General features: G+C 40.3%; 1 protein-coding gene across 1 annotated transcript in view; it reads right to left on the reverse strand.

Annotated features, from left to right (window-relative positions):
- The window catches only part of ssbp4 (single stranded DNA binding protein 4), a 78,087-nt gene that overhangs the window by 41,521 nt on the left and 22,932 nt on the right, over positions 1 to 13,634 (reverse strand). The window contains exon 4 of the mRNA XM_067415976.1: positions 6,318 to 6,402. Within this exon, the coding sequence (XP_067272077.1) occupies positions 6,318 to 6,402 (85 nt within the window). The remainder of the gene's footprint in view (positions 1 to 6,317; positions 6,403 to 13,634) is intronic.

The following is a 13,634-nucleotide window of genomic DNA, read 5'->3' on the forward strand; positions in this document are numbered from 1 at the left end:
TGGGTACAAGGTGATCGCGTTGAAAATAAAGGCATTTGTCTAGCGCAAGAAGCTCATTTGAAACATTGCCGGAGCTCATTTAAGAAAATGACAGCTCCGAAGACACTATTTACAATAATAAAGAAAGATGATGATCAACACCTTATGTGTTACCACTGAAATGTAGATGTAATATATTTCCAAATGTAAGCCCATCTTATGTGGAATGACGCTTTATACTGTCGTCTGCCCTGGCTCTAACCTCGAGTGTTTTAGCCTGTTTACTTTTTACTAACCTTGTGAGTGCGCAAACCCAAACGCTGTGACCTCGCGCCAAAGGTTTTTATTGGTTTGATAACTACAAACTGGCGAGTTTAAAAAAATTGAGTGAGAGATTTGTTCACTTCACACAAAAAGATTTTGGAAAGAGATGGCTAACTGTAGTAGCGTTTAGTCCACTGTCTATAATAGCCTAATTTAGAGATCACCTTTTTTTTTTTTAACCGACAACTTTGATCGGTTAACGTTGATATGGTCAACCATTGGTCAAATGGTCATTGGTCAGACTTGGCACAGAGTCTGCGCAGTAGTACACGTCGGACAGGTGTCTGCACCGTAGAGAGTCGCAATATCAAAAGCCCGCCCACACTCTCGGTTTCATGAATAACAATCCATGTGATCGGCACTAGTGGGTGAAATGTGACAATCAAACAAATATCAGAGAAAATTGATCGTAATTTATGCCAGTATCACTTTTATTGGTTGTCAGCCAATCTGATTTAATCAATGGGGCTTTCCACTTAATTGATAACCATTTTTAAAAACTTTACATTGATGCAACATTAACCAGAAAGCCAAATTATACAACAACGGTGATGCAGCAACACAATTTGCTACCTGTGGGGAGTCACCAGTGTTCACTTTATTTGTTGCCTGAAATTTCTTACATTTTGTATGGGAAGAGAATATCTGTGAACCTAATTCACGGTTGGGCGGCCATCTTTAAAGTAACATCAGAGTTTAAAATGAAAACAGCTCTAGGGAGGGAGGCTTGCAATTGTGGGAATTCAGACGGAGTTCAGGTCACACCTCCTCCAGACAGATGACATTTAAATTCCATTTATTTTCTTGGCAAATGGCGCCTCACCAGAGCAACTTACAAGAAAGTGCATGTACTGTATTGTGAAGACTGCTTCAACACAGAAAAAAACAAAGTGGTACCAACAAGCCAAGGGACAATATGAATGCTGTGCTAATAAGACAAGCAACCGTGATATAAGTGATATATAGGGATAGCATACAGGATCCAGGTAGAAGATCCTACCTGGATGCTTCCATTACTTAATCCTCAGACATCAGTTAATTTATAGCAAGACGTGGCAGAAGTTCAAAATAAATAAATGACCCTTTGGTCACACCTGCCCTCTACATCTAGATGCAGATGTATTTTATGGCTAGACAAAATAAAGAAGACCCACTTCACACACGTTTAAACACAACATGCTCAGGAAAGTCATAAAACCTTGATTTTGAGGATAGAAAGGGGTGTCAAAAAGAGTAAAAAAAACATTTTGCCATTTGGTGGAACTGCATAACTATGCAAAAAATGACCAAGAAAGTCTTGTTAAGAAGCTAGTTGAGAAGCTTGGAGGGGACACTAGCATGCTAGCATCTAATACATCCAAAATAAAACATGCTTTTCTCCTGTTGTTTTTCCAACCGGGAAATCTACAGAAAGGAAGATGAAGGTGAACAACAGCAAATCCCTTTGAGTGAAAACCTTTGTGAGTCACTGATCGTTGCTTTAAGGTTTATTCCTGTTTGTCATTTTCCAAAAAGCTGGTAAATCTCTCAGAGAGAGAGAAAATGAGAATGAGACAAACATTATTTGAGAGGTTTCAAATGAAAAAGGGCAGAAACTGAGAACACGAAAGTAAAAAAAAAAAAGACAGGTGAACGGCGGGGCAGATGATGCAGTGAGAACAGCTCAGATTGAGAAGAGAAAAGCAGCACGTAGCTCACATTCAAAAATCACAGCCACACATTAGTCATCGGGACCACCTGGAAGCTCATGAAAAAAGAAAGACGAAGACAATGACCAATGCTTATTCACTTTCCGCTTTTGAAACGCTCTGATATTTTAAACCACCTGTTCCCCACTCGTCTTTTCAATGACGCAAAATGCTGCCAAAGGATGCGGCAATGAAAAACATGTTCGTCTGTCGCCCTCCTGTCCTCTCCAAGTTTGCCACCCCGTAAGTGTGTCATTGAGGTACGCTTATGTCTGCCGTGTAGGCATATGTGACGGCTGAAATTGGTGTTAGTTATGTTCCAATTTTAAGTGGTGTAACAGAGCAACTCAACAGTGCTGAGGGTCAAGAAAAGGGCCTCCATTATGTACTGACAGTACGTTTCTGTTAATATGGGATGGGATGGGGAAAGCCATCTTCTAGAGTGTGACGCTTGATGTAGCAAGTGGGTGACGTTAGGAACATCCAAAATTATGCATTTTCAAAATGTACTAGTTGGTGGGTTGCCTGAAATACTAATAAGTCTTAATTTACCAACGGGATAGTTCACTCAAAATGATCACACCAAACTTGCATAACTTTTTCTTTTGTGGATCACAAAGAACATTTTAGCCCCGTTTCCAGCAACTTTTAACTTTTCCCGCTAGACCTGTTGGTGTCTGCATTTCTATTGCGGCCTAAAGTACTATTAGTCCGGTGATGTAGGACTGCACACGAATCAAGTTCCTGCTGGGTTTCGTCCTCCACATATAAGCTTGATAAAGCCTGAACCTCATTGTCTGTCCATCTGTCGTATTTTTTTAAACTTGATTGTTGATTCGAATAGCAAATGACTCTCACTGCATGCACCTAGACTTTTAAAAAGGGTGGTAAAATAAAAAGGTGAAATAAAAAGCTGCATAGAGTCAACCAATCACCATGTTTAGCACCCAAGTTACACCCCCAAAAGTTCATGAACTTAAAAAAAAATAAAAAATACTACTTCACGAGCAGAGACTTTTTAAGGGGGACATTTTTACCCGGAACTTCATTTAGACCCTGATCCCTGCCGTTGGAACACCCCCCAAATTCACTAGCTCCTGGGGAAAGTTCCTGCGGTAGAAATGCGGCTTTTGATAAATATTCTGTTTTATTTAACATACAATAAAAGTCACTAGTGTTTTTAGGACAACAATGATTTTTGGAAGTTGGAAAAATAGATTAAATATTCTTTAAAATAACTTCTTTTGTGTTTTGCCTAAGACAAACTCACACAGATATGGAAAGACAAGACTGAGTAAATTAAAAATCAAAAATCAAAATAAAACAATTTAAGGATGACATTTTGGTTGAGTTTGCATAGGAACTCGTTTCTTTTAGGATTTTACGTTTGTTTGTGCCATTTTGATACAGCTACATTTATATTAGAACAACTCTACTAAAAGGTAAAGCTTGTTTTGTGAAAAATAGAGCTCCTAAAGAACTCCAAATAACAAATGTGTAAATGTGGCTTGTGAACATAACTAGACTTTTCACAGAACCAATGTTACCATTTAGATGAAACTGGAAAGGCACTATCTGAACTTTCTTATCTATTACAGAATAAGCTGACTACTAGGCCACAGCTTGGACTGCAAAAAGATTCTGAAAATAAGAAATACAATCTTTTAAATCACTGATCAGAACAATGTGTTTTGAAGTCATCAGTTTACAAGCAACTCCACATGCAAAATTACATGACAAATAGGCAAATCTTTCTGCTGGTGTAACTATATACAGAGGTTTAGACAAAGGCTCTGAGAGGAGACCGGCTTCTATGGGAGATTTAGGAAGTGTGCGCAGCAAGCAGGTACACATCATTACGACAAAACTTGCATACCACTAAACGCTGCTTTCAATTTTACCTTGTTTCTGTGACCATCATATTGGACTAAATTATGATTTCGGATCTATAACTGGGAGTAGCAATCAATAGCTTGTCTATAAGTGCACTGAAGTACTTCCAGATGACCCTTCCTGTTTAGAAGGGGGATGGTAAAAATGTGGCATTGAGAGTTTCTTGGTGGCACTAGGGCCTGCCTGGTTTTGGGGAACTGGCTTTCCGCTTCTGGGACCTCAGCCAGAGTCACAATCCTATAGCAATCCTCGGATTAGTTATGAACCAGATTCCACAGATCTCAAGATTTGCATGTTATATCCCATTATCTTTCCACCCAACTGGAGGACGAACTTGCACAACCTCCATCACTGGCCACTTGAGAAAAAAAAGAGGGTAGAAAAAAAAAAGGGAGGAAGACTCTCAGTCTCCCCAAATTCCACCATCAGAAAGTTTACAATCAAATAAAAAGGTTTAATTTTACAACTGCAAAAACCTAGTCACTGACTTGGAGAAGCCAATATAACTCCAGTGCTGACAGTGAGCAGGATTTGACTCATGGGACCCTGCTTGTTTTTCTGCCCCTGATCCACTGACACGCTAGGGAATGGGCACTGTTATCAGCCTTGCCTGAGATAGCAGGCTTGATGGGGCGGCCGGTCCATAGGGATCCCAGAGCTGAAGTTAATCAGACGGAGACAGGTCTGGAGCTACCCATGGGACTGACGCCGCCGCCTCCTCCTCGTCCTCGATCTCTACCACCCCCATCACCACCAAAACTCGTCACGACCTCCACCGTAAGACTCTTCACACAACATTAGCCTGGTGTCTACAAGGGTCTCAAAAATAGACTCACGTATTCTAGGAAGCAGCCAGCCAGTGGCTCGAGAGTTGACGGCCAAGGGAAATCTCTCAGGGAGATCAATGCCGCTGAGAAACCCTCGAGGAACAAACTTGATGTGTTCGCTTCATCCAAGCCCAATTAATAAAAACTCCAAACCTAAAATTGGTCAGCTGGATGCAACATTCTAAAGCCAAAAGGAGATAAATAGCCTGATGAAAATGTTCTTGGTAAACATTCAAAACGGGACACAACACAGGCCGGATACACTCTGACCTCCTGAACTTTGCAGAGGGTTAAAGGGCAGGGGAAACCGGTCATTAATCCTCAGACTAGAACTCGGGGGCAGGACATCTGAGCTTTTCAACCTCGCCTTGAGTCCCCGAGGTCCAGTAGCAAAGCTCTGAGACAGAGCCGGAGTTTACTTAGAAAAGGCCACCGAGCATTTCAAACAGTCAATCTGAGCAGACAGCCTGTTTCACAACAGCCACATCAACTTCGAGCACGGGTGGTCAGTCGTGCGGAGGAGGGGGTCATCAGAACACTCATTTCAACAATCCCAGGTGTCCATTGGGTGTTAGAAATGATTAGGCGTATAGATTAATTGAACACACGTCAGACTTAATTAAGCATGGCGTTTAATTAACCATGTAATTAATCTTATAGAGGCCGTACACACGCGCACATATTCCAATTGGTTGAAACTTCGGCAGGCAGCTGACATGGACTTGTTACAGTTCTCTGCTAGTAAGTCCAGCAAATTAAATGTCTGAAGTAAGAATAGACGCATAATCCCTTTCATGACTCAAGCCCCAAGATTTGGCCCAGGTGAAAGTCTGGTGCTAGCAGTTAGCAGTAAATTATAGCTACTTTCATATAATCTTTGACATATTATCCTCCTCTGGAGTATATTCACAAGGTTTTAAAACTGCTAATGTGGCGGGTAAAAGATATTTGCACAATTTATATTTGATGTTAAATTTCTGCCAAAGAAAACATGCAGAGTGGGAAATGGGTCCCTGTGTACTCTGCGAGTTGTAGAGACAGGCGCTAACACTCAAAGATTGAGTCCAAGGGTTGAGCAAGGGTCAGTGTTTGTGGTCACATTAACGTAGCCATTTGCAGTTGGAAAGCGGCATCAACAAAGAGCTACCCTTTTTGGTCGAGCTCAGGAGTTCTTCACACATGCTACTCCGGTTCTCCATTACTAAAATAAAGATCTTCTACAGATCATGGGGTCAAAAGGGTCAGCCTGCAAACCTTCAAGAGTGACCCACAATACCCCAGCAAACCCCAAATCCCACAGCTTTAAAGGTATAGTTCACCCGAAAATTAAGCTTCTGTCACTCCTCTTCTTGTTTCAAACCTGTATGACTTACTTCTGCAGAACACAAAAGAAGAACTTTTGACATTGTGGTCCAAGCTAAATTGGACCCCACTGACTTTCACTGTATTGACTGAAAAGACATACAGGTTTGGAACAGAACACATCTATCAGATATAACAAATGTAATAACGATCCAAAGCTTAAGATGAACAGCACTGCTAACTGTAAACAGACGGTAAACTTCAGGTTTATCCCAACCCCACGGTGGATAAAAAAGGAACTCACATAGTCGTGGAAAGCCTTGGCCTCGCTGGAATGTTCACATGTCTCCCGTCGATCTGGAGCTGCGCAGTACAGATCCCAGAATACACTGCAAAATAAGGCAGAATAAACAAAGCTGAGTATCAAATACATGGGTGAACTTTACCAAACGAAACAGCTGCCGAACTAAACACCAACAGGCTGTGGTTCTCTTTACAACATCAAGGCCATGAAAATGGTACTGAATGGCATAGTTTGTTCGAGGCCCAGTTGTCCTAATTTTTCCAATTATCCTAATCTTAACTGAAAACAAGTTTTTGCCTAAATGCTTGTGCTCAAATGTGATGCATCTGACCTACTCACAAATATAAACACCACATTGCAGCAGTTGTCATTTAGAAACCGTAAGGGTTTATTTTAACATGCAAAGCAATTTAAATCAGTTCCTTTTCACCATTATGAGCTTTTTTGATGCACCACAGGGACGGACTGGGACACAATATCATACTGTGATATCGAACACTCATCTAGGCTATCCCATACACCCACAACAAATTTTGAAACCACATATAACCCTATTATTTGTATGGCCATCACATAAAAAAGGTCTAAATCTTTAGGCTGGGGCAGTGCAAAATAATTAAAGGTTCTCTCTTGAACTGCACCTTCACTTTCCTTTTTTTCATTTTCCCTAATATCGCTCCATCTCTCCTTTGTGTTTGGAAGAACTTTTTTGGTGCTATTTTTTTTCACATCCCACAGATGCTCGATTGGATTGAGATCTGGGGAATTTGGAGGCCAAGTCAACACCTCAAATTCGGTGTTGTGCTCCTCAAACCATTCCTGAACAATTTTTGCTTTGTGGCAGGGCATTATCCTGCTGAAAGAGGCCACAGCCACCAGGGAATACCGTTTCCATGGTCTGCAACAATGCTTAGGTAGGTGGTACGTGTCAAAGTACCATCCACATTAGGCTTGCTGCAATAGTCGGTATTGCCAGTGTTACCGGTGTTCAGGTGAAACACAGGTTACACCACTGCCCACCATGGCACCACCCCCAACGTTTTGAATTTTTTTAAATAGTAATAAGATCATTTAGTTTAGTTAGAGAACAGACACCACAATTAAAAAATAAACGTGACTACTTAATAAAGCGTGAGCCAAACGAGAGTCGCAGGCTCACAGCACAGACCAGCAGCAGAAGTCAGATTTTATTTATCAGAGAATGAGGAACAGAATGACATGATCACTGAAAATTTGGTTTCAAAGCAAAATGTAAAAGCGCCTATTTAAGTGAGTTATTGTACATTTTTCATTAAGAATAATAGGCTACTAAATTTGCCAATTCTACACCAAAAGTAAAATTTGCAAGGCTGTAGTCATTAATTCATGGGCACACAGTGTGCTCGATTTCACAGCCGCAGTGTCATTCATGGTGCATGTCCACTGGTCTATTTTCAGTTGATTTAATACACTCGCTTTGCTCCACACCGTTATGAGTGGCCGTGCGCATTTTACTTTTGGTTTAGAATTAGCTATTTAAAAGCCCCTGCTGTGGTATTACCGGTGTTGTCACGGATCGATTTCATCAGAATATTTCCTCACTGTCACATCCCTAATCCACATAGATGGCAGGACCCAAGGTTTCCCAGCAAAACGTTGCCCAGAGTATCACACTGCCTCCGCCAGCTTGCCTCTAACGCGTCCCCAGCTAGCCACGTGATGTAAAAGAAAACGTGATTCATCAGACCAGAGCACCTTCTTTCACTGATCCGTGGTTCAGTTCTGATACTCTAGTGCCCACTGTTGCCACTTACTGCGATGGACAGGGGTCACCATTCGCAACAAACTGCAATCCACTGTGTATTCAGACCCCTTTCTATCAGATCTAACATTAACTTCATGAGAAATTTGAGCTACAGTAGCTCTTCTGTTTGATCGGCCCACACGGGGCAGCCTTCGCTCCCCAAGTGCATCAATGAGCCTTGGCCGCCCATGAACCTGTCACCAGTTCAACACTGTTCCTATACCACCCACTAACAGGTGCTGTGATAAAGAGAGAATCAGTGTTATTCACTTCACCTGTCAGTGGTTGTAATGTTATGCCTGATCAGTGTATATATATGCATTATATCAAAAGAATGAACATACCCTCTTCTTTTAAACAAAAATTTACTTGAATGTGGGTATCATAAAAAGCTACATTTTGAGCATAAGCTGAGAAAAATAAAGTTGGTGTCAAAGACTAAATTCAGATCAGATTCAAAGTAGAATGAGTTCATCAACACCCCCCAAGCTTCAGTCCTATAGCTCGTCCTTGTTTGACATTTCATTTGAAGCTTGCATTATTTTACATATATAATCATATTTCTGCTTACATATGATACTGCTTGTTTCTGCTTCTTCAGAATCAGTCTTTTGATTAGGAGATTCAGTACTCTTTCAGAAGATACCTAATAGCACCCCCTACCGTATAACAGTGAAAACATTGAAAGCCAGAAAATTCAGTAAATAGCGGGGAAAAGAGTTAATACTTTGCTAACTAAGTTAATGAAGACAAAACAGTAACCTACAGATAGCCCCAAAAAGATCAGTCATTTTGCTGCTTCTTTGTGGAGACCTTCTCTGCTCCACCTGAACGCTTTTCTCCATCCTCGAGTCCCTCTCATCAATTACTTAGTTCAAACTGTTTGATTGACAGAGGTCTGGATCAGACGTGAACTGAATCATTGCCAGTCATCATTCATCATTGAACACCAAATTGAGGTTCGTCGTGTCGATTTTTGTGTTTTGGAAATGTGTGAAATGTTTCCAGATCAGGCTTCAGCTCCAGTACACTACACTATCAGTGTAAAAGCCACATCAGAGGAATAACAGAAAACTGATCTTCTTCAGTATCACACCCAGTAGAACTTGACAGCTTCTATCAAAGCAGGGTCACTGCAATCATAACCCCCTGGATAGCTTCCCACTTTATGAGGTGCGACCTGCGAGTGGCTAATCAATTAGGCTTGATATTTGTTAATTAAGGAAATAAAGTCCTTAAGGGCTGTTAGGGGGGAGCAGGTTGCACTCCAAATGGTCCCTTAATTACTTCATTGAAAATAAGTACCTGTTAAACAGGTCGGCATTAAACCGCTCGCACTCTTTAGATATTGATTTAATGGACGCTTCATAAAAGCTGCTGAACCAGGGCTTAAGAAAACGAACGCAAGTTGTTCCATCTTCCGAGGCAGCACTTTTTTCCACTGTGCATTATTTCTGCTGATGTAACAAAATTAGACTTCTGTTCTGAATGTGGGGAAAAAGCTAAAGTTTGATGTGACAGATTGCAAAAAGGACAAAATAGGCCACTCACGGCACAGCGACAGGTCAATGGGGCTAATCAGTTTCCACCCATTTCATATATCTTGCCGTGGAGTGGAAACCATTTGACGGATTTGTGTTCGTGACCATAACGCAAAGGATGGCTTATGACAGCTTTCATAAATCACTCACTGTTTATGGCTGGAATAAGAGAGCAAGGTTAAACAACGTTCAGCTCATCAGACTACAAAAGTAGAGGAACTGCAGTAAAAATTGTTTAGATTTATATGCAGATTGAGCTTATACTTCGGCCAACTAAAATTTCATATGTTCATAAAGTCATATGACTATCTCTATCACAAAATTTGTCGGGATGCACTGATATGAAAATTTTGCACAATACTAATAACCGATAAATCTTTACGCGTGAAAGCTGATAACCAATATATTGTCCAAAATATCTAAATCCAGATTTTTTTATATAACTTTTGAAAGACCATTAAAAGCCATGTCCCAATCACACAATTATGTAACCTATATCAATGGTTTTCAAACCTGTCCTAGAGGACCCAGATTGAGCTTAAACTGTTTTTCATTTGTATGTTTGTTCTGTTGTATTTACGTACAATTTATGTAAATTTTTTATAGACTATTATAAACCGTACAGGTCAAACGTTTGGACACCAATGGGAAAGCGTCCAAACTTTTGACTGGTCCTGTACTATAATATAGACATAAATAATGTAAGCTGATTTATCGATATTGGACCATATCAGTCGGGCTTAAACTCAAAAGAACAATTAATTCAAGAAATCAGAGCTCTCTCATGAACTACAGAGATGTCAGGATTTTCAATTTTCTTTGAGCAAATTTCGGTGTGATCATCATACAAAGCCATTATACAGCTTTACAAAAACTTCAATAGTATTCAGCGGACCACGTTTATGTTGCTTTTTGTCAGTTTTGAGCTTGATAGTCCCAGCTCTCTTTCACTGTGGGATATTCTTCAAAAATTACAGTCCTACTACTCCTTTTTTTTTTTAAGCTGAGACACAAAAGAGAAAAAAAAGGAAGTAGACAACAAAAGACTATATACAAGATCCATAGATAAGTGAGTAAATACGTTCTCAGTAGGAGGCACTATACATTAACACCTCACATCCTATAGAAGCCATAAACCAGGAAACAAATAAACCAGGTGAAAGGATGGGGAAAGAAAAAAGCAAGAAAGGCACTTTGACACGGGAACGTCATGCCTGTTCTGTGCCCTTCAGTCAGTTCACAAAGCCGGGCAGCATTATCATATCTATCAGCCACCGTTAAAGAGATTGCAGCTTTGTCGGAAAGCTGCTGGAGGGAGACAGCAGGACCATCTCAAATCCAATCAGGGTACAGGGGAAATGAAATAAGACGCCAGTTACACTTTGTTACTGAAAAGCGCTTCCTAAAAAAAAGAAAAAGTGTTTGATTACCCTGATTTCAGCAAGAAAACTTGCTTAATGCTTGTGTACTTTGCAAAAACAGACAGGAAATGTTGTAAAGTTTCTGGTGTGATGACATGCATTACACACCTGAGTGGCTTTTAAGACATGAGGAAGTGTGACAGTGTGCTATTACAAGTGTGAAATTATCCATCATCTTGTTATGTGAAAAATAAAACTATACTGAAGCTAAATAAAGCAATACAAATTGTAACTTATGAAAAAAAAAAAAAAAAAAAAATTATATATATATATATAAAATACAAAAGTAAATTTTAGAATTTAAAAAAAAATTATAAATCACTATTATACTATACTAAGTTCTAACTATAAATAGGTATAGGAAACGATTAGGAGAAATGGGGGGATAGGATGGGAAAATGACCCAAAACGAAGGATTCAAACTTGCCCGCACATTAGTGCACAATGCAACAGGTCTGTACACGTCGACTTCCTGCCATACTATGTCTCCAACATTTTGCTCCTTTAGATTTTATAAAACAACATACACATCAGAATCTCTCTCTCTCTCTCTCAAAAAAAAAAAACCCTTCCATGTACTTTCACCAATAACTCATTGTGACGTATTTTCGAGTAAAGCAGGATATTCAGCAAGAAACAAAAAAGTAGGACGAAGTGGTAAATGCTGTGGGAGTCTACATATTAAACTACAAAGAGGTTGAATGAGAGTTTGACAAAAATAATTTGACTTTTTTACTTCTTGGAATGACATACCCAGATTAATTATTCACTATAAGACCAGAAACATGAGTTCATTCAGGGTCAGATTTGATTTTGTCTTTACTTTAAACACATGCTGCTATCTATCAGAAGTACGACACAGAAAACACTTGTTAGAAAATTATATAAATGTTCTCATCATCTAAAGCAATATTGTACAACATGACCTGACCTAAGAGTGTATCAGTATAACGTGTTAATCAGCCTTCTTTTAATTTGCATTAAGTCTTATTAGACTGCAATGCCAGATAAGAAAATAGTTTAAAAAAAGATGCAGTAAGACTGATTAAAGACATTGTTTTGTATATCCAGGTCAACTTTAAGGCATACACAACACCATTTCTTTCTCTTTTTGTTTTATTTACACAGTTGTGTTTAAATGAAAGTGTATTGAGGTAAACACTTCTGTGTGGCTTCTCAATCATTTCTACCATTCACAAAGAAGTATGTCAGCCAAAGGCCATCTGAAAGCAAATCCATGTAAGATTTCTACGGCTTGACTTTATCCTTTCTTACCAGAAATCGATTAAACAAATCAATGGTACGATTAATCACAAACGGCCAACCTTTTTTGTAATCCACACCTGCACCCCAACTAAAACCACCACCCCCAACCCCTTGCTCGCCTTACAACAGATGTGGATGACTGCCCCTCTCACCAAACTTTGCCTCCACCCCCTTCTGCCCCACCTCAGAGCCTGGTGCTACCATTCAAACCCCCTTACAACAGGAAACTGCCTTAGACAGAAGGGAAGAAAATGCAGAAAGGGGGTAGAGTGGAGAAAGAGATTTGGCTGTTTAACACAAAGAAGACTGGAATGCAAGGAGTTAATCCGTTTGAGGGTTCTTCCGCAAACAAAGGACAGGCCTCCAGACAAAGGTTGGTGGGGGTACGCACAGGGGGGAGGGGTTGGCTTTCCCTTACCATCTGGCCCTTTTGTTTGGGGGAGGGGGGTTGGTGAAGAGGGCGGTACTCCATGGCCCCTCCGAGTCCCTAAAACCCTGACACGACCCCCCCTCCCTCTATGTACTATAGCTCCAGACAGACGCCCCCTCCAATAGTGTCAACAGCAAACAGGGACCCTCCAAAAACTACTAGACTCCCAATAATCTCACAGAGGGGAGCCAGTAATCCAAGATGGAGAATAAGTTGAGTGTGATAAATGAACACACTGCTCTGTGTGAACCTGATCTGATCGCATTGATCTTATTTTTGAGTAAGCTTAGAACATAACGCGAATTCCAGACCAACATAAGAGTCTCTAATGGACACAAGTCAAGATGAATGCCAGATTTCGTTCGGTTCCAATACAATAAGGCTGTTAAGGAAAGACTGTTCAATAGGTTTTACTGTTGCGTACCTTGGGCTCGATAGTTCGCCAGACAAAACACTGAAAATGTGTCTTTCGGAAAAATGACCAGAGAACATCATAACTCCAGGAAAATATGGTTCGCTCTGTTTACACCTGGTCTTAAGATGTGTTTTGGTTGATCGGATCACAAGTGGACGGAGCTAAATACAGGCGTAAACGGGGTCTAAAATGTTTTGAGTTTGCCCACTTTCAACCACTTCCACTTCAGAGGTAGTCGCAAACACATTTGTCCAGATTGCTTTCACCTGTAAATAGCGCAAGCTAATTTGTCCATTAGATTCAAAGATCTGAAAAAAACCTCACCTTAAGGAAAATCAGGATAGAAGTGGTCAAAGGTGGACAAAAGAGATGGGTATGTGTCTCCCTCATCTACTTGTGATCTGATCGACCAAAATGCACGTTAATACAAGGTGTTGAACGGGGCCTAATTAGTTTAAGGC

Source organism: Pseudorasbora parva, chromosome 14, assembly GCF_024679245.1.
Source record: "Pseudorasbora parva isolate DD20220531a chromosome 14, ASM2467924v1, whole genome shotgun sequence".
NCBI lineage: Eukaryota > Metazoa > Chordata > Actinopteri > Cypriniformes > Gobionidae > Pseudorasbora > Pseudorasbora parva.